The sequence below is a fragment of the Tympanuchus pallidicinctus genome, unplaced genomic scaffold (assembly GCF_026119805.1).
Source record: "Tympanuchus pallidicinctus isolate F22 unplaced genomic scaffold, pur_lepc_1.0 scaffold16, whole genome shotgun sequence".
NCBI lineage: Eukaryota > Metazoa > Chordata > Aves > Galliformes > Phasianidae > Tympanuchus > Tympanuchus pallidicinctus.
Genome location: NW_026294679.1, coordinates 21,724,448 through 21,744,315, shown reverse-complemented (window position 1 = coordinate 21,744,315; position 19,868 = coordinate 21,724,448). Strand labels below are relative to the sequence as shown.

At 32.9% G+C, this 19,868-nt stretch overlaps 2 protein-coding genes across 30 annotated transcripts in view; one reads left to right on the top strand and one right to left on the bottom strand.

The window, feature by feature from the left end:
- Positions 1 to 19,868, bottom strand: part of RPS24 (ribosomal protein S24) — a 773,435-nt gene that overhangs the window by 545,973 nt on the left and 207,594 nt on the right. The window contains exon 1 of one of the 2 annotated variants that reach the window (XR_008205031.1): positions 19,246 to 19,249. The exons of the other annotated variant lie outside the window; for it this stretch is intronic. The gene's annotated coding sequence lies outside the window, so the exon portion shown is untranslated. Of the gene's footprint in view, positions 1 to 19,245; positions 19,250 to 19,868 lie in introns of those variants that run through there. 2 annotated transcript variants of the gene reach the window in all.
- Positions 1 to 19,868, top strand: part of KCNMA1 (potassium calcium-activated channel subfamily M alpha 1) — a 432,315-nt gene that overhangs the window by 320,678 nt on the left and 91,769 nt on the right. For 16 of the 28 annotated variants that reach the window (XM_052676755.1, XM_052676754.1, XM_052676752.1 and 13 more), the window contains exons 17-19: positions 3,697 to 3,708; positions 9,212 to 9,298; positions 12,093 to 12,169. In XM_052676755.1, coding sequence (XP_052532715.1) covers positions 3,697 to 3,708; positions 9,212 to 9,298; positions 12,093 to 12,169 — 176 coding nt within the window. Of the gene's footprint in view, positions 1 to 3,696; positions 3,709 to 9,211; positions 9,299 to 12,092; positions 12,170 to 15,858; positions 15,868 to 19,868 lie in introns of all 28 variants that reach the window. The other 12 variants (XM_052676753.1, XM_052676770.1, XM_052676763.1 and 9 more) reach the window with 2 other exon arrangements.

Below are 19,868 nucleotides of genomic sequence, written 5' to 3'. Positions count from 1 at the left end.
TGTTTTTTGTTTATACTCTGTCAGCTTTAAGTGACAGTCCAACAGTCCAACAATTTACTGTAAATAGAAAAGTGGAAAGCAGGTGTGGTATCACTAGTAATTATGGTAATGTTTATTTCTCAAAATAAACATTTGTAAAATAATTTAATATAAATCAGTTTGGAAGAGCCAGTCTTCATAGGATACAGGATATATGGAAATATAGAATAAACATTTATATGGTATCAGTTACGACAAAGGATTTATATATGAACACCATCAGGTAACTCAAAGTTACACTTAGTTTTGAAATTGCCAACTGATTGACACCTTTTTTATCTGAAAATAAATTTCCTGATCATAAATCACTATAAATTCATGGACAGAAAGTGTTTCTTCTTTTTGTACAAAAATTCTGCATGTGCTCTGTGACATGCGGAGGGGCGTATAACAAAAATCTGGTAATTCTGACTTTGATCTGAATTTTGTTTTCTCTGTCAAAAGTGACATTTGTAAGTGTTACAGTAAATCTGGAGTTACATCTACGACAAAATAATATTTTTACTGCCACCAATTACCTAAACCTTTGAGGGCAATTGTTTCTCCTCCAAGGAGAATCAATTCTATTATTTGAGCTCCTGCCATGATTCCTGAGGTTTTGAAAGTATATTCCTTTATAAATGCCTATATAAAAGCTATGTGGGACACTTGACACAGAAATCAATTATTGCAACTACTAATGACAGTATTTCCATGGCCTATACTTGATTTTGCTTGATTCCTTCCTGTGGGGTAAGTGATATATGAGGTGGTGTGTGTGATACTGGATTTTACTTTTGTCCACGTTATGTTAGTTAAGAAATTGATTTTTTTTTTTCGCAATAACAGATTTTTTTAATGTTTCCAGCTCATCTGGGCTTATCTTAAAATAAATACTTTTCCATTAGATTACTAAATTCTGCATTTGCTAATGTAAAGTAAATGTAATGTAAAAATATTTTTCCTAAAAGTTTAATCTAAATTTTGTAGGGGAAAAAAAAAGAAAAAAAGAAAAAAAGAATGCATTAGTAACAGCAGTGGTACATTAACATATTTTGTGATTACAATATTTGGAAAATACTTGGTTTCCTTTGGCTCTCTCTGACAACTATTGCCCAACTTTAGGTTGTCATTACTTTGCATGTCATTTAGTTACATAAGTGCTAATATTGCAGTCTTTTTCGATAATAACAGATAACTCATGGCTTCCATATCATTATTTGAACTAACTTCAATGGAAGTTGGTTTGAGTTCTTAATCACAAGGTGATGCAGAGGGTCCCACAAAAAGTAAAACAGTGTGATCCAATCATATATTTCCAGTTACTCAAGTCCACAGAGGTACAAGTTCACAGTGAATTAGTTTGGTAGAAAAGAAACTGCATTAAGCTATACTAATGAAGGGATGTTAACAGTTGAATTTTACAAACATATATAACGGAAAGAAAGCAGGTAAACTAAGTAGTCATATCATTTTATTGACCATGATCCACAGTAGTAACTTCTGACTTTAGTAAGCAGTGATAATTTTATAGTCACTCTTTGGAGAATCGAACTGCTACCTGCAGGATAATTTTACTGTTCTACTTGTCCCTGTGTTCTTCAACACATGTGTTGAGTACATATTTCTGACTTTTATGCACTAGAGCCTCTTAATCTAATCAGAAATGTAATATAGCAAACCTTTTTCTCACTTCTTATGTTTATTTACATTTCCTTGCATTCTTAAATGATGAAGAATTAAGATAAAAAGTAGGATAACATGGTTTACAAGTGAAAATGGTCTTTGAACATGATAAATTTATCATTTACCAATTATTTTTGTTGATTGTCTTTGGACATACTTTACCCTACTTCACATCTTCATTTCTTCATTGATAATCTATAAATGTGAATAGAAAATTAATTATGTTAACATTCATTCTGTCAGGAGGGTGATCAACAGGAGATATGTACTCGTACATTTTATGATTACAGTTTGGATTCATATTTTTAAAAAATACTGAGAAATTTACATAGTTCACAACAATAATTACTACAAATGAAAGACTGCAATAGTATCAAGGTGGTACCTTTGTAGAAAAAGCTATTTTCTGCTACAGCTGAAGTAGGTATAGGATAAGAGAAGTTTCAAATCATTCCTTCTGCCAACTCAATGAGAAGATCTTACACCACTTTGATTTTTGTGACTAGTTTTAAGGCATAATATTACTATAATATTGTACATATATAATATGTATAGTATATTGAGGTAAACTATATATCTGATCAGTTTCATCTGCTTTCATCGCTTTGCAATGACTGCTAAAGCAACCACAAAGTGAATTGTGAAATGTGTGCAGCTCTCACAAGTGGTAATTTAAGGTCATTATATACTTTCTAATTCCCTGTTAAAACATTCACCTCAGTGTTAAGAAAAACATCGCACTATCATTTTGAGTGGGTGACAGAATTTTCACTGACTATTTTAGTATCTTCTTTAGTTCTTTTAAAGTTTTTTCACTTTTGAAGTTATGATGTTTTTGTTTTATTATTTTTTGCAGCCAGTCTCCTTGATTCTGGCTTTCTAAAACTTTATGCTAATTCTACCATAGGGAATTTGAGATCAATAGTCATTTGAAATCATCAGAAATCTATCCAAGTCAATATTAGTATGCCAGCTAGCACTAGCTGAGCTTCCTGCTCAATTTTTTATCATTTTTTCCTACAATTCCTACTAAAGCTACAGAAAGACGTATTAGATTGTTCATTGTAAACAAGTTATGATTTTAAAAGATTGCTTAAAACCAGAATGTGAAAGTGCTCTGAAGTAAAATGAGCTTTGCAAGCCCTGATACAGGTAACGTATTCTTAGATACAATAAATATGGAGTCAAATAATAGTCAAAATATGGCCTAATTTTTATTTATACAATTGTTTCTCATCAGGGCACTTAAAAGATTAATTATAGCTATACTTAAATTTATTTAGATCTACATTTATATAATTAATAATATTTGAATTACTGCTCAGTTATCACAGAAACCTTTCAATGTACAAAATGTGACTGACTTTAGAGGGTTTCTGACCAGCTACTGAGGTCTGCACTTGAGTTGTTCCGTATCACAGTATGAGACATTCCTCCATCATTAATATTATAACTTCCTTCATCTCTGCAAGTATTATAGTCATTGTTATTAAGAAAAAGCATTTTGTTAGTAAATTGTTTATATACCTGGTGAAAGCCAAATAGTTTAAATAATGTTCTTAGTTCCTTTACTGGAAGGTTTTATTTCACCTGTAGAAAAATATGCTGAAGGAATATGGGGAACATCAACCTGAGTGTGTCCTAGCAGAGTTTACTCAATGGATAGCAAAAAATATCAATTTTAAATGCAGACGTTCAAACTCCTCGTCTAAAATTCCTTTTAGTGATATTTTTTGCTTCATTTTTCCTTGTCTTTTTTTTCCACATAAGCAAGAAGGAAAACCTAACCTGGATTCTTCCCTTTTTGCACCTTCTGTTTACTCCTTTTGTTAAATTTTCTCTTTGTCGGTCCATATATTTGTCCTCATTCTCAGCGGAAAAACCTTTGAGCCTTTGAGACTTTTATATAAAGGTTTTTTTTGCTTTTGCTTTGATGTCAGTTGATTTCCTATCAAAGTGTTTGATTTGCAATTTTTTTCTTGTCGTTTGCAGAAGCCGAAAGCGGTATGCCCTCTTCGTTACCTTTCCTTCCAACCTCAATCCTACCTCCACTCCTTCTAACTTCAGGACTAATTCCTTGCCAAGAACACAGGAAGATAACAACTTTGTCTATCTTTCTCTGTATATGCACACATATATATACATATATATATTCATCTGTCTATGTGTGTATATATATATATATCTATATGTGTGTATATTTATATATGAGCCCCCAATCTCAAAAAGGAGACAGGAATAGCATTTTGTCTCTCTGTTGGTTCTTGTGACTCATGCACTAACTTCTTTGCAGGAAATATAAAATACGACAGTATATGTTTTAGGCTTTTATCTTTGTCCCCTTAAGGAATCATTGGTGTATTAGACTGCTACATTTGAAAAATAGACTTTACTGTTAACACCTCCTGTTGTCTTTTTTTCATTTGTACTGTATCATGACGATGTAGTTTTCGTCTTTACCAGCCCTTGTGCTGACAATCGTCTCCATATTCATAAGTTCATTGATGTCCTTCTTCCCCTAGTCTTCCTTCAAAACACGTCTGAGAGTACAGTGGTTCATTTTCTCTTGTAGTCTCACCTTCCATTAACAACAACCTAATGCCTGATTCTTTGCATTTTGAGCCCAGTTAATCGTAATACAGTACTCATTAAATTTGTTGTACTGTTCCAGTCAAAGTACCATGGATATTTTGTGCTGTACATCACATTCATTTTAATGACATTTATTAAGATTATTTACAAATATATTACTCAATTTTTTTCTAAGATTTTTTTTGGGGGTATGGCATGTGTATCATTTTCTTTTACTACACCATGCTGAGAGTCCTTCTCTATTCAACATTCTATCGTGCTGCTACTGGTTTTAATGGAATCAAGAAGGCATGCTTTTCCATATCTTCTCATCTCCTCTCCTCCTTCTCTTCTCATCTTTTTTTCCATCACTCCCATTTGTTTTTCTAATTGCTTAGAGCAATCTGTTGGTTTTGCTTTTCAGGGACCCATTCTCATTTTTCAGACATTTTAATTTCTTTCATCCTATTCCCTAAAGTTTACTTTCCATGTCTGTTTTGTTGCGTGTGCTGTGTGTTATGTTTAATTTTTAGTCTTATTCTCCTGTGGTTTCTAAGTAGATGTGTGAAAAGAGAGGTGGCTTCCTGTCAGTTTGGCATTATTGATATGATCCAACTGCAGAGAAGTTACTGCAACACTTAGCATCTTCAAGGATCTGCAGTTGTTGCACCTCTACTTCGCTTCTTGCTTTTAAGTATATATTATCTTGTGGTTAAGGCATGTGAACGCTGGCATGATGAACAATATGAAGAAGTATTGTACAAAGTAAAGTTGCTTGCTCCCAGAATAAACTGTATTGTGCTGCTTCATTGTATTGATAATAAATGACTTCTGGAACCAGAAGGAATAACTTAATTATTTAAATTACACTGAACTTACCAGCACCATTGAACAATTTTGGATTATGCCCCAGTAAAAACACCTTACATCTATGATGTAGTAGACACTATTGTGAAGGACTTAACTCCTGGGAGCAACCTTTTTCTGTATGCTTGTAGTAATTAAAGTTAATATACTGTAGCATGTAATGTGCCGTGTCTTTTGCCTTGTATGCTTTTTAGTGTCTTACTGGATTTTTCTGTGTAGAACAATATGAATCTGAATTAATGTCAATGATAGACCCCAGAAGAAAGAAGCAATACTCACGAGTTACATGCAGTGTGAAGCTGGTATGCACACAACTCCCTCTATGGGATTTGTGCACCTACCCTCACACTCCACATAGAATCATTCACAGAAAATACACATCACCTAAGGCTAATTTTGTAATTTTAAGTCTGTAGTGTGAATAACATGGCACAGTTTAGAAGGCCATTAGGCTAATAATGGTACATTTCATCTGGGCGTGGCATGGAACAAGAAAAATAGCTGTCTTTATTTAACAGTGTGATAGCTTTATTCAGTAATATCAAATAGTCTTGTTTTAGTTACTCTATTAATAACAATGAGTCATTATTTATATTTCTGAATTTAATATATGATATTTTTACTATTTTAGTCATGTGGGGAATGGTACAGTACATCTACCACAAGGTTTAAAAATAAGTTTTTACAGATTTTGTCATTTCTTTAGTCAAAATTTTGCCATTTTTGTTTCATTTAATTCAACAATTGATTTTTTCCTTTTCCTTTTTCCTTTTTTTCTTTTTCCTTTTTTTTCTCTTTTCTTTTTTGTTTTTTTTTTTTTCTTTTTTCCTTTTTTTAACATAAAAATAGCATTTAAAAGGGTATCTGCAAATCAGAAAAAAAAAAAAAAAACAAGGAAATGCCACTCAATCAGACAGGTTTCCTTGATGAATGGATTAGTTGTTCAATTGATCCCTGATGCTGGCATTCATCTCACCTATCTTTATCAGTGTAGACCTAATTAATTCCTTTTAGTTATTTAGACTTCAGTTCTTGAAAGCAGCTTCTATTCTAAAACAGATGAGGTGAATCCCATTCTCAGTGCTGTCTAAATTGTTATCCTGAAAGTAAGAACAAAAAGAGCAGTAAATAGCAGCAAGTTGCTGACAAGGGAAATTCCCAGTCTTGATAATGTATAAAAATGAGTCATTACTTTGTCATGTACTTATCTCCACAACTAGGGGAATATATATCTGTGCACATTTTCATGAACTGCTTTAACAGATATATGCATCTCTAAATAACTGAAGAATGCGTTCTTCTTGGTAGGCTTTAAAGCCTGTTTTATTTTTATTTGTTCCTTTTCCCCTCTATGATTAAGTCTTTTAATTCAAAACATTTCGCTTACTGTATATATTACTGTGTTTATCAGAGCATAACTTTAATTATGTTTCAACTATGGCACTCCAGTTCTAGAAATAATTCAATTGCTGCTTTAATAAGCAGCATATTTAATAAATCCATATATACTCAGTAGAAATTGCTCATGACTGTGATCTGGTTAAATACTAGTGTGTGCCTATAAAACAAAAGTATTTGGAGCCTTTCTTGTAGTTCATTGTCAGTACAGCAATGGAGCAAATTAATTTTTAATTTTGACCAAAGTCTTTGATGCTTGGGTCATACTGCATTAACTGCAATCACATCTATATTTTGTGGCTATAAATACAATGTATTTGTGCAAAAAGCTATAAATGACATAAAAGATCTGACAAAAAAAGTCTATACTGACCCACTGAATTGATTTCATGTGTCCCAGGAAACTTGGAGATCCAATAGCATGTTCACACTACATTTGCAACTTAAATCACTTCTGTTTTAAGATTATGTTCACTGCCTTTTCAAAGACCTGCTTATTACCTTGTCAAGCTTGAAGTTCTGGAGGTTCTGTCTATGTAAAGAAATGTGTTCATCTGTTTTCACTGAAAAGCTGTAATTAATGTTTTTACAATTAAGGGCAAAGAACGAAAGAGGGGGATAAGTGTTAGTCTGACAGAGCAGTACTCACTGGTACTTAAGAAATGTAGTCAAACCTAACTGCATTGTAAATGTTTGCATATTTTAGAAGGAACAGCTTACGAGAAACAAATGAGACTAGCTTCTGTAGACTTCTTAAAGCTAAATTATCATCAAAATGACAATAAAAATAAGGACACAGGAAGGAGTAAAAGCTTGAGACGTAACAGCAGGTAAATTTAAGGAGATGATGGACTATTTTGGCAGAACAACTTCAGATTGTTATTAGCAAAAAGATTGCCTCCTGGTTTTACCTGGGCTCATGGCTTTATATGATGGCAGCCTGCTAAGCTGTCCCTGGAACAGCCAGAAAGCTTTGACTTGATACATTGACTCAAGTGACAAAACTTTGTCCAAGAAATCTAAATTTTACAATATATTTGTGACTTCAGTGACTTATTTCATTTGAACAAATGATTTTTTGTTTTAGTTTTGTTTGATTATTCTGTTTTACTTTGTTTTCTGTCAGCTTTATTTCATTTTAAAACCTGGGAAATTGCATTTAAAAAACCAAAACAAAACATTAAATAAATGCTTTGTTTTGCAAGCAAAACCAGTAAGCCCAATAAACTGAGAAATGAAAAAGATGTGAACTTCAGCTGTGCAATCTTAATGCATATTCACTTACCTGTATGCATTATACGTAGACATCATTGAAATCATCACATTTTATTTTTTGCAATACTACTGAAATGTGCTGCGGAGCTGCTTTCTGCGGTGATGCACTCAAATTTTCTTTAGTTCTCTGCTTTTGAACTATTGCAAAGTTTGAAACTGTGAATGAAGGAAGAGGAAGGATATCTGAGTAAACACTTTATTTTAGAACTGGTTTCTGTTCCTGCCATAGGAAAACTGTGTGACAATTTAAACAAAACTTTTTACAGGTGATCTCTGAATACTTTGGGAACCAATCACTGAGCATTTCTACTTGCAGCAGAAGTCCCAAGAAACTGTATAAAGAGATATACAATGCTAAATATTAATAAAAATAAGTTGTAGGCATCCTAAATAAATAAATATTTTGCCTCATATTGACTCAATTGAGTCATTAGTAATTCATCTATAAAATGTAGTAATACTTTATCTTACTGTGATTTTCAAAGACCAAGTTTAAAAAAATGCAAACTGTTTTAATTTTATCAAGTCAAAGCTTAGTTACATTACACAATAGCAAAAGGTATTGGAAAATATATCTCTGTGTGCATGGATATATAGCTTTGTACTTTGCAAATTACCTTAGCTGATATCTAGAGTTAAACTTCAAGAAAATAAAACTATTTAATAAAGAGATATAGAATATCTCATTTCTTGATAGCAGTTCATAATTTCCTTCATCAGATTTAATTGAGGTTATTTTGTCAGTGCGGTTGGGTTATCTTTGTGCTTCTTTTGTTCCATGCCTACATAGTGTTTAAAATTTTTTAAAATTCATTTTATGTTTTTTCAGCTATCGTGACTGGTTGTCTTGTACCATTCCCCTTGAGTGTATGTGTGCATTTATTATTTTGAACAATAACATAGTATGTCCAGATTGGGGTCCCATTAACATTCCGTATCACTAGAAATTGGCAAAAATTTGCATAAAAGGGTTTATCTTCATGAGTGGCTTCTTTGTATTGTTATTGAGTGGTGGTTGGTTGTTCTTTTCACCATATCTTGAATTGACAGAGCAAGAGATCTAAAAACTCAGCTTCACACATCATGTTTCTGAGAGGCTTTGTTGATTTTGTATAATCCATACTTAATGCAAAAACATAAGAATACATATGTAAACAGTTAATGTGATTCTGGGAGAAGGCATGTGAATGTCTCAAAGTAAAGTTTTCGTAAAAATGATGGCATGTAAAAACTGTAATTTGATTGGAAATTGCAAGGAAAAATGGCTTAAAATTTCCTTGCAGCCTTTCATAACTAGTGGGTCCCCTATAGTAGAATAAAATAAACTAGTTTTGAACATTACGTTAAAAGTAATTAAAATTTATCATTTTGTTTTTGCTTTTGTTTCACTGAGCAGTATATTAATCAATCCTGGAAACCATGTCAAGATTCAAGAAGGTACCTTAGGATTCTTCATTGCAAGTGATGCCAAAGAAGTAAAAAGGTAATTCGTATATTTCTATCTTTAAATTTAAACATACAGTATTTAATTTTTTTTCCTTTAGTTGCAAACACATTCACTGATTTTCACTGTATTATGTTGAAAGATATTCACGGAAAACTGAGTTAAGAAACTAATGACATTACCTTTCCCTGAGATCATGCGTATAAATTTCTTAACTATAATTTTAAATGTCAAGTAAATAAAATGATTTTATAAGTATGTGAAGAAAATAAGAGGTTATTTTTCAGAATTTTACTAGAAAATGTAACATACTGATCTATTTTTTTTCTATAAATTAATTAGTGAAATTGCTCTGGGATAAATCTGGGTTGACAGTCTTGTCCAAGTTTAAGGTTTGAAATAGTTCTTATTTGTATGCAATCTATTAAATACTTGATTTGAGCAAACTAGTGTATTTATTTGCTAACTGCATTAGCAAATTAATATTTATGACCTTTTAATTTTTCTTTACTGTAACTATATATTCTATGTCCCCATAAAAATAAATACAAATAAAACGGTTTGAAATATATTGCAACCATTAAGGACAGCTTCACTGGTTCACTGTAGCTAGATGTACTATAGTTGCATTAGATTGATGAGAGTTTTATGTTTTTGTATTTAGTGCCAAACATATTTATTCTGGTTTGTTAGGGTATAAAATGCTTGAACGGAATAAAATAGCAATGTGAGAAAGTAGTGTTTGAAATAAATAATTCTTTTATGTCCCTTGAATTAATAATAATAATAAAAATATATAAATGATGACATTCACTTAGTCCTAAACTTATGTGAAAAGTAATATTTAAGTAATGCATGTTTGTTATAAGTGTATAAAGAATGTCAAAACATCACGATCATGAAATTGCTGAGAATTTGAAAGATATTTTTATTGAAACAGTTAATACAGTTTTTGTGTAGCCAAAGCACAAATAAGAGCACAGTAATACTTCTCTCATATGTCTAGCACTGACTTCAGAATATTTGCAACCAATATTGTGTCAGATACAATGCCTTTCAGCATACAGTTTTTTCTTCTCTTTTGCTTTCATCCATTTGAATATAGTCTTTGCACCTCTGTGATGTTGGTAGTTTTTTCATTTTATAGAGCATTTTACAATCTCCTATGAAATTATTTCAGACTTATTTCACATAAATTACCTGACATATGATTTATTTCACCAGTTGACTGCTAGTAATGTGGTTAGAAAGAATTTGCCTATCATTCGTCTATCATGTTTTATCTAATAACATGCTAAGATGGAATTCCCAGTTCTGCTTGACTTTTTGCAGAAAATTTTGTTTAGAACCTTGCCACATTCTGTTGCTGTTCTATGCAAAGCAAGTCATTATCAAATATGCTTCAACTAACAAAACCAATTATGAAAAGTGTTGACTATACTCTTTTGAGCTGTGAATCACTCAGAAAGAATGTTCTGAAGGTGAGGTCTTTGAGAAGAAAGTGAAAAGGATAATAAGTATAATATGATGAAAACAAGTAAGTCAAATGCCTGAAATTCAAATTATCATCGATTTTTAAAATATGCTAATGGCTAAATTTCAGGTATAGAATGATAGCTTACAGTGAATTTCTATTGAGATGCATGCAAAGGGAGAAGGTTGGAAAAGATATGTATGGAACTACCACATCTTGATTAGGATATGTACCAGCATTTCAGCAGGTTAAAAACTATGTTTACTTTTTTATGCCAGCAGGAATACTGGTGAACTGTAACTGTTTTGCTACAGGCCACCTATGTGATACTTGTGAAATATGTCACAATAGCCTTATGCAAAATATTGAATTGACAGGCACAATTAAACTCATCTGAGAGCAGTCAGATGCATATTTATTAAACTGGAATTTTATTTTGATACTTATGCAAAGTCAAATGTTTACTCTTTTCCCTTTACTTGGTTCTCTTTGTGTTTCAGCTATTGGTGAGTGTGTTAATACAATAGTAAATGTTAATAAGCAAGAATATCACATGGTAACCTAGATGGTTCAACTTTGTAATTACATGCTTTTCTTAGAAACGTTCATTTCTTATCTGTTCAAAAAGAGTATGATTCTGCTCTAACACCAAATATAAAAGACAAAAATTAATCTGAAGCAAGACTATATCTGCTCTTTCATTTATATATTCGTATATAAACTTTTTTTGTAGGTTTTGTAATTTGTAATTTTTTGTAGGTTTTCTCTTTTTTGGGGGGATAGGGGGTGGGGGAATGGGTTGTAGGGGGATAAAGCATACATCTGACATATTGTCACATCAATCACTTTACAATCTTTAATTTTAACTAAGATGCTTTCCAACTTGTGACCGGGCTGAAAAACTGGACCAGGGTGCTAGATGATGTTTCCAAAAGAAAATATCTGGTATATCTGATAGGAACAGAGAATTCATTAAATATGTATATACATAAATATGTATATACAATTTATATATATAATATATATATACACACACACACATTCTTGGCAAAATTCATTGGGTGCTCCATTTTTCTAAGACGAAAGACAACTGCAAGGATACACTGTCATAATTATCATCTGTTCTCCCAATTACGTTTCAAGTATATTAAAAGAAACACTAATTTGGAGTCTTATGTTTGAATGTCATGGTCTTGAAGCAAATATTTCCTACTTTAAATATCTAAATAGTTTCAAAGATTAAAGGAAATTAGCACTGGCATGTTTCATTAATGTGATACTGCCACAAGAAGAAATGTGGGACTAATTTCATTTGTATGTATTAAGAAATATGTCAGTTTTTCCATTCTGTCTCTTCAGGGCATTTTTTTACTGCAAGGCCTGCCATGATGACATCACAGATCCCAAAAGGATAAAAAAGTGTGGCTGCAAACGGCGTAAGTAATATTTCTATCACTCTCTTCTCTTTCTCATTAACTATTTAGTCTTGAAGAACAATTGTACACTCAGTTACATGTTTCACACAATGGTGAAGAAAAGTTAAAAAGTAAATTCATGGCAATATAAGTGCAATTTACATTTTGTAATTGTTCTTATTAAATTTCATACCATTTACACATGTTTCTTCAAAAAAAATCTATTAGGGTCCAAAGCTAACAAAACTTAAACAGTCCATCTACCTAGATATAATTATGGAAGTTTCTGAGTTAAAAATGAGCTAACAATGAAATTCTGCTCTCATGCTGAAATCCAGTAATTCCAATATTTTTCCGTAAAGAGCTTTTGTTTTCCTTGCTGAATACTATTCTGTACGAGAAGATCATAGAATCATAGAATGGGCTGGGTTGGAAAGGACCACACTGACCATCTAGTTGCAACCCCCCTGCTATTTGCAGGGTCCCCAACCACTAGACCAGGCTGCCCGGAGCCACATCCAGCTTTGCCTTGTGTGACTCCAGGGATAGGGCATTCACAACCTCCTTGGGCAACCTGTTCCAGTGCATCACCACCCTCTGTGCAAAGCACTTCCTCCTAATATCTAACCTAAACCGTAACTATTGAACTAAGCTATTACTGAAATAAATAATCAGTTCCTGGAGAAAGGGATTGTCTGGAAAAAATTAAAGATTGGTGCCTTTGACATATTCTTTCAATAGAAAAAATATCCATAGCTGAAATGCTAGCATTTGGCTGAGCTGCATTCTTAGGTCTGCTGTTTAAATTCTTTGGAAAATTGTGTGTAAAGAACTAATTGAGTTTGGAAATTGAGATCAGATTTTGCATTTCAACTTTTATAAATATATAGAAATTATTATTTCATTTAGATGCACTTTTTGAAGATATTTTGCAGGAACTGTGATAACCACATTTTAGACATAGTTGTGCTTGATCTACAAATATTTGTAATATTGAAATCAAAAGGATTTAGAGATCAGTCTCTCAATGGATGCACAAATATTTATGTGCATTCCATTCCATCTTGCTGTGGAGAAGCTGTCATTACAAACTGACTAGGTAAATTGAAACATCTCAAAAGAGTTTGATAGAACCTGTCCTACCAGTACTTTTAAGAGGAAAAAAATCTGCCATATTTATTCATTCAGTGAGCTTATTCATAGCATCATCATTTTACTGTTTTGGAAGAAGCCAATAAGGCTTCTAAGCTGGATCTTATCTAAAATTAAGGAACAGCCGAAATGGATGAATTCTATGGATTGAAAAAAAAAAAGAAAAAAAAAAAAAGGCATATGTCATGAGTTTTTAAGAAGTTCCTCTAAAAAAAATAAATAAATAAAACAAAACAAAAAAAACAACCCCCCAAAAAACAAACCAAACCACAGAACTGTGAAACAAAGTAGTGTAATTGAGAGAAAACAGCTGAGGCCTTGATGGAAAATGGAAATTTCTTCCCAGTAGTTTCAAGGAGAGTAAAGCACATGGAAAGCATGCCTGATGTGGAAGGAATGTATGTATTGCCTAACATATTGGAAAAAAAAATTGCCTAATATATTGTTCAAGAACAGTTTATCCATGTGAGAATGTGATCTTTGAACTGCTGCCAAAGCCAATGAGACTGCTGAGCAAGTTCTGGTAAAGCAAGTTTCAGATGCTGCAGGGTGACAGTAACTTCAAAAGCCAATCGCTTTTTTATTCTTCCCCTCCCCCCCCCCCCCAATTTACACAACACTTAAGAAGGAATATCTTACCTGTTCAATTCTTAACAAACAAAAAATAACATTTAATTGTATGCTCTTTTCTACTCCTTCATATTGTGTATGCTTTTCAAATGTGCTGTTTCAAAGAGAAAAATCTGAAAATTTGGTATTTAATGGGAGATGTTGCAAGAAGGTAGGAATCAGGAATTCGTGGTATACAGGGCAAAAGCATGAACAGTAACATAACCTCAGTACTAGGAAACCAGGGAGAAAAAATGGGGCATCCTGTGACCCTGTCAGGACAATAGATGCATTACCAACTACAGGGCCATGGAGAGAACTTCTATGTAAGGCAGTGTGGAATGTCCCAAAAGGGACAGTTGGTCCAACAGATGGAGATACTGCTCAGATGTAGAAAAAAAATAACGGATTTACTGAGGCTGAGGAAGGAGACTGTCAGAGCTGCTGCAGTGAGGACTAAGCACTAAGGAGAGAATCCTCTCAGTAAGGTGAAAAAGAAACAAAAGACAGCAAAATATTGGTTTTCCCTTTAATCGTCTCTCCTTTTTTTCCCATCTGACCTCCCCACCTCTACCACCACACATGCATATGGTTAGAGGCACTATAATAGTGAACAGCTTCCGCTTAACACAGGGTTCACAACTATTAGGAATAATGCAGTTTCTTTGCTTTTAAAGTTCTGTCAGTCAGCAAATAAATAAATAAATAAATAAATAATTTCAGCACTATTTTGGATCACTAATTCCAGTGACAGTCTCAAAATCCCTTTTATGGGACTGGGTATATGTTTTTAAAAGGTAAGTCTTAAGGTAAAGACCATTATTCACATTAAATGCCTTAGTTTTAGCTTATAAATCACCACTTTTGAAAATCTTGTGTTATCCATCTGCAAATTACACAAACGTTTGGGTCTTAAACTGCAAGCTAACCATAACAAAACATACACTAATAAATACTTTCTCCATTGAATTAGGAAACTGTCAACTGAACCATCAACAGTTAAGTTAACAACTTGATTTTTTAAGACAACAAAAATAATGATATGGAAATTTGTGGTCCTATATAGGTATATATATTTTAATTAGTGAGCAGCATAGCACTTTGTGACAGATGAATGTGGAAAACATGTAAGATGAAATGAAGGGGGCTGCTTGTAAATATTGACACTTTCAGGTGAATTGAATGTGGAAGATTATCTTTCTTTAAATTGAAATCTTACTTATTGTAGTTTTAAATAATGTAGCTTCCTGTGACACTGGAAGACCACATTTTTAGTAATACATCTGAGTTTGCACATCATTTTAGAACTATCTGTACATTCTGATACTGTTGGGGTCTAAACGTGAGTTTGACCTACATAGCTATTTGTCCAAACCTGTTAGGCCTAATATTAATAATTCAGAGAAGTTCAGTACATTTCTATGAGGCCACGGATAATTAATGTAACCTTGCTTTCCTTTCGCAGTTTCTGCCACCCTTCTTTCTCCTTACGTATCCCACTCCCTGAATAACATATGAATGCTGATGTCATGTCCAGATAAATGTTTGTGTGGAAATTTTATTCACAGATTGTTAACATGTTTTTTGAATGCTTTCAATCTTATTCCTATGTCATTTAACTGTAGATTTTTCAGCAAGGGGCCAAATACATGTATAAATTTATATAAAATGCAGCCATGTTGGGATGAAATCTCTGAACTGGATGACCTACTCCTCCTGTTTCTTTCATTCTGTGCAACAACTGTGGTCTAATTCTGTATATATTTTTTCCAGTGACAGTGCTTGCTGTGAACAATGGGGGTTGAAACCCAGAAGGGACATATCATGTGTACATTGATGTGTTTGAAGGAATTTCTTATAATCTATGATAATTGACAAACTTTCGATTTATTTTTCCTCTTGCTGCCTTGGAACACGGCCCCTACTATATTTTAACTGCACACTGATAGTGATCTATTGTGAGTAAAAATGGGTTCCCTGTAGCCCAGAGTACGGTCCAACCTGTCTTTCTCTAGCAGAAAAGTATTTTTGTTCAGTATTTGGTTATTTTCTTTATTTATGTTGCATGTAGCAGTGACGTCATACCCACAAGTTTCTCATCGTTTCCACCCACGGAGATTAGGGTGACGTTGAAGAAAATACAGCAGTTTTCCCCTCTTCCACTTTTTGCTCCTTTTTTCCACAATTTTGTCTTTTATCCCTATTTGAAAGGGAGATCTTGGCAGTGACATTTCTGAGAAATGATCCTAGAGATATTTCATGAGTTTTCAGAGCTATCGGTTAGGCTGGGGTAATTAGCACTATAGCATTGTTTGCCTGATTAAGCCAAATTCATTGACAGATCTGTGTTCAGGTTTTTTTTTTGTACTTGGTTTCCATTGCTTAGCTGACACAAGGGACAGAACAGCACTCTTCTACTGTCCTTATTTAACTCCTTTCTCCCCACTGTCAAAAACAAAGGTGTGTGGGGGGGGGAGAAAGCTGGACAATGAATTAAATACGTGTTTTACTTTGAATATGTTAGGATACAACTTTCATCAATAGCAAACAAGCTACAGTGATCATTTTCCCCAACTATAACAGTTTTGCTTTTTATGAAAATAATTACATGGGTAGAGCCAGACTGTCTTTTCAGGGCCTAAGCTGTAAAATTTTACATTGTTACTATTATATATAGAATATGAAGTTTATAGACCATTTCACATCAATCTAAATCTGACCACTTCAACGTGCTCAGAATCTGTGGAGGCTCTCACCAGCCACTTTTAGTATGTACAGCCAAGTTAATTTAAATAAACATTAAAAAAAGCATTTTGGACATGGAAAGAGTTAAACTTTCTAGAAAGACAACTATTAAAAATATACTGGTTGTATTGCAGTTTTAGAATAATAGGATTTGTTCTTTCAAACAGCAGGAGGGATCAAGCATTTCACAGATGTAATAAAGCATTCACTACTGCATCAGATTGAGGCTGGTAGCTATACCATACAACTGCAGCTATTCTAAATAAGTGAAACTAGAAGACTTTTCACCATTTCGCCAGACATTATGAATTTATTTTCTTATAACACTTCAGATCTGAATCCAGACTGTGCTATTTTTTCACCTCTCAGCTCTACACACCACAGGATCTTGCAAAGAATCCAGAAAAATTTGATACTCCTGGAGTTGCATGATATATTGTTAGCCATCTTGTAATTATGGTGGCCTGTGTGATAGTTAGCATTACTTTGTTCTTTTTTGTTTGCTTTGATGTCATTGCTACAGTAAAGGAATGAGATCTCTCCCCTCCTCACACTGTAGTAGAAATTATTTATACACAGAACAGAAATTTCTCAAAAAAGTTATTGTCTGCCAGTAGAATGACACAGCAGAAAGCTGGGAAACACACATACACAAACACGCAAAAACAAACAAACAAACAAACAAAAACCCCAACAGATTATCAAGGCAGGACAGCAGAGTAAGAGTTTACAAATCAGAAAGAAACTAATTTACTTGAATGAATGAATCTGTAGATGTAAAGGCAAAACACTGGAAGTAATTTGGATGCAATGTATTAATTTTAAATGCATTTTTGTATTGAGCCCTTTCTGGACCACACAAAGCAGTAGAAATAGCAATAAGCAAATAAAAGAGCTTTTTTTCCTAAAAAAAAAAAAAAAAAATTTTTTAAAAAGTATTTAAAAAAGCAATTGAAGAAATTGATAAGAATAAAAAAGTCAGATCTGTCTGCTCAGAAATGCAGCTCGCTTTGAGAGTATGCTGGCTGAGAGATTTTAACGTAATAAAGATAAGTTCACAGTGATATTTGAATATTAAAACAAATTGGTCTATAAATACAACATTACTTCTAGCTACTAAAGAGGGCAGAATGTCCTCTTTTTGTACAGTTTTGAGAAAGAACGGTGACATTATCACAAGCAACTGACAAATTATCTTTGATTGCAAAAAAAAAATTGCAAGATAATGAAAAAGCTGAGTTGGTGGTATTGAAGTTGTTCTTTAAAAATTAAATAATGAAGAGATAGCTTTGCCTGTTGTGTTAAGAGAAAATAAATTGTGAAAAATAATTTAAGAAATGCTGCTGTATTTTTCATAAAGTGATTGTGCTAAGGGAAATTCTTTGAAGATTTGTCTCTTGATGCTAACCAGCATCCTTACAAGTCATCAAATCAGTCTGGTCTTCCTTTAATACTGCTGTTTTTTTACTCTTAGTGTGGATAATGAGAACTTGCAGAATTGAAATGACACTGTACATACATTTCAATTCTTAAGTGTAGTGGAACCATTTTGGAACCATTTGCTGGTCAAGAAAGCTCCAGTTGATTCTTCTTAACCAGCTGTTGTTTCATAGAGAACCACTAGATGTCCTCCTAGATTTACTTTTTGTTACAAGGAAAATTGCTATACTGATGGGTGGAATATTAGAATTGAGTAGCCTGTACAGTTAAAAATAAAAAATAAAAAAAAAATAATAATAATCAGGAAAGATGAAGGGATACTTCGTTCTGCTTTATTTTTACTTATTATTTATTTTAACAAAGGAGCTGTTTCATGATATACTAAGAAGACAATGACCTGCAGCTTCCTTTGCTTATTTTTGCAACTGCAAATGTTTCCCACTACTGTTTGTGAACTCTAAGTTACACATCAGACCCAGACAATCTAGAAAAGTTGACTAGGCTCTTCTGAGTTTTTGAGATTGGAAAACAAGATATTCCTAGAAGTGTAGACATCTAAGCCATGTTTTTTTCCTTATTGGAATGATAGGACATTACCTTTTGAGAAAAAAAAGCAACAAAAAGTTTTTCATGTATTTCTTTGTTTTTATAAAAAACTAACAATTATTGATATTGTTTTGCTCTTAACAACTCCGAAAATTACTGTGATCCATATAGGCCTTGTTTTGTCAGTAAATCATTTAAGTAGTCTAATTTCTGTGTCCATGATTACTTCCCTTGATATTCTCACAAATGCTAGGGAATTGTGATCAATACTAAGTAGAAGGATCTATTCTTCCTTTTTATCCATTTGTTGTTCAATTGGAAATAGGGAAGTAATTTACTTTATATCCCTTTATACTATATAACTAGTATATATACTAGTTGCACATAACAGTTCTATTCAATCCCCGTAACATTTCTATGAATAGAAATGAGATGATTCTTATGCAGGTGCTACAGGTGTCAAATGAATTTAACAACCGGAGGCTGTTCTTAAGGTCCCCCTGTCTCTTTGATGGTATCCATTTTTCGTTAATTTTTATGGAAGTTTGATAGGAATGGTATGTGTGTGGCTTGATCCATTTGAAATCATTTCTGTCTTGTCTTTGATCTTGTCACTACTCATCCCTAACAATAATAACCCATGTTTTGTTTTATTTAAAAGAAAATAAATATTGTACTTGGTGTGAATGTTACAATGACTGTTTAAAATGAATGAAGAGTAACAGCATGTTTTTTTTTTTTACAAATGTATTGCTCTGATATGCAGTTGCTTATATACTGGTTGAAAGCCTTATGGCAAGTCATATCTGCTACTTATATTTCCAGGTCCAAGCCTGTTTCCTGCATGTTAATGATGTGAAATATTAAAATGATGCATGATCTCCAGAACAACTGACAATAATAGTTAAAAACAGTCCCTGAAAGGGCATTACTTTTGAGAAGTGCCATGGATTCCCTCCCCAATTGAACAGATGGGCTTAAATTTCCAACTTCATTGGTTTAAGTCTGATGAAAATGGTACAAAAAGTTTTCTTTCCCAATCTCATTTGCCATCAAGGATGATTGTTTTGTTTTGTTTTGTTTTTTTTTAATTTTAATAAATATGACCTTTTCTATTATTGACTGTTGATAAGTTATGGATTCAAGTAAATGAAAACCAGGGACTGTTACTAACCAGCAGCTGAGAATATCTGGTCAGTGTGTTTTGCTTACAGCATTTGATTAAAAA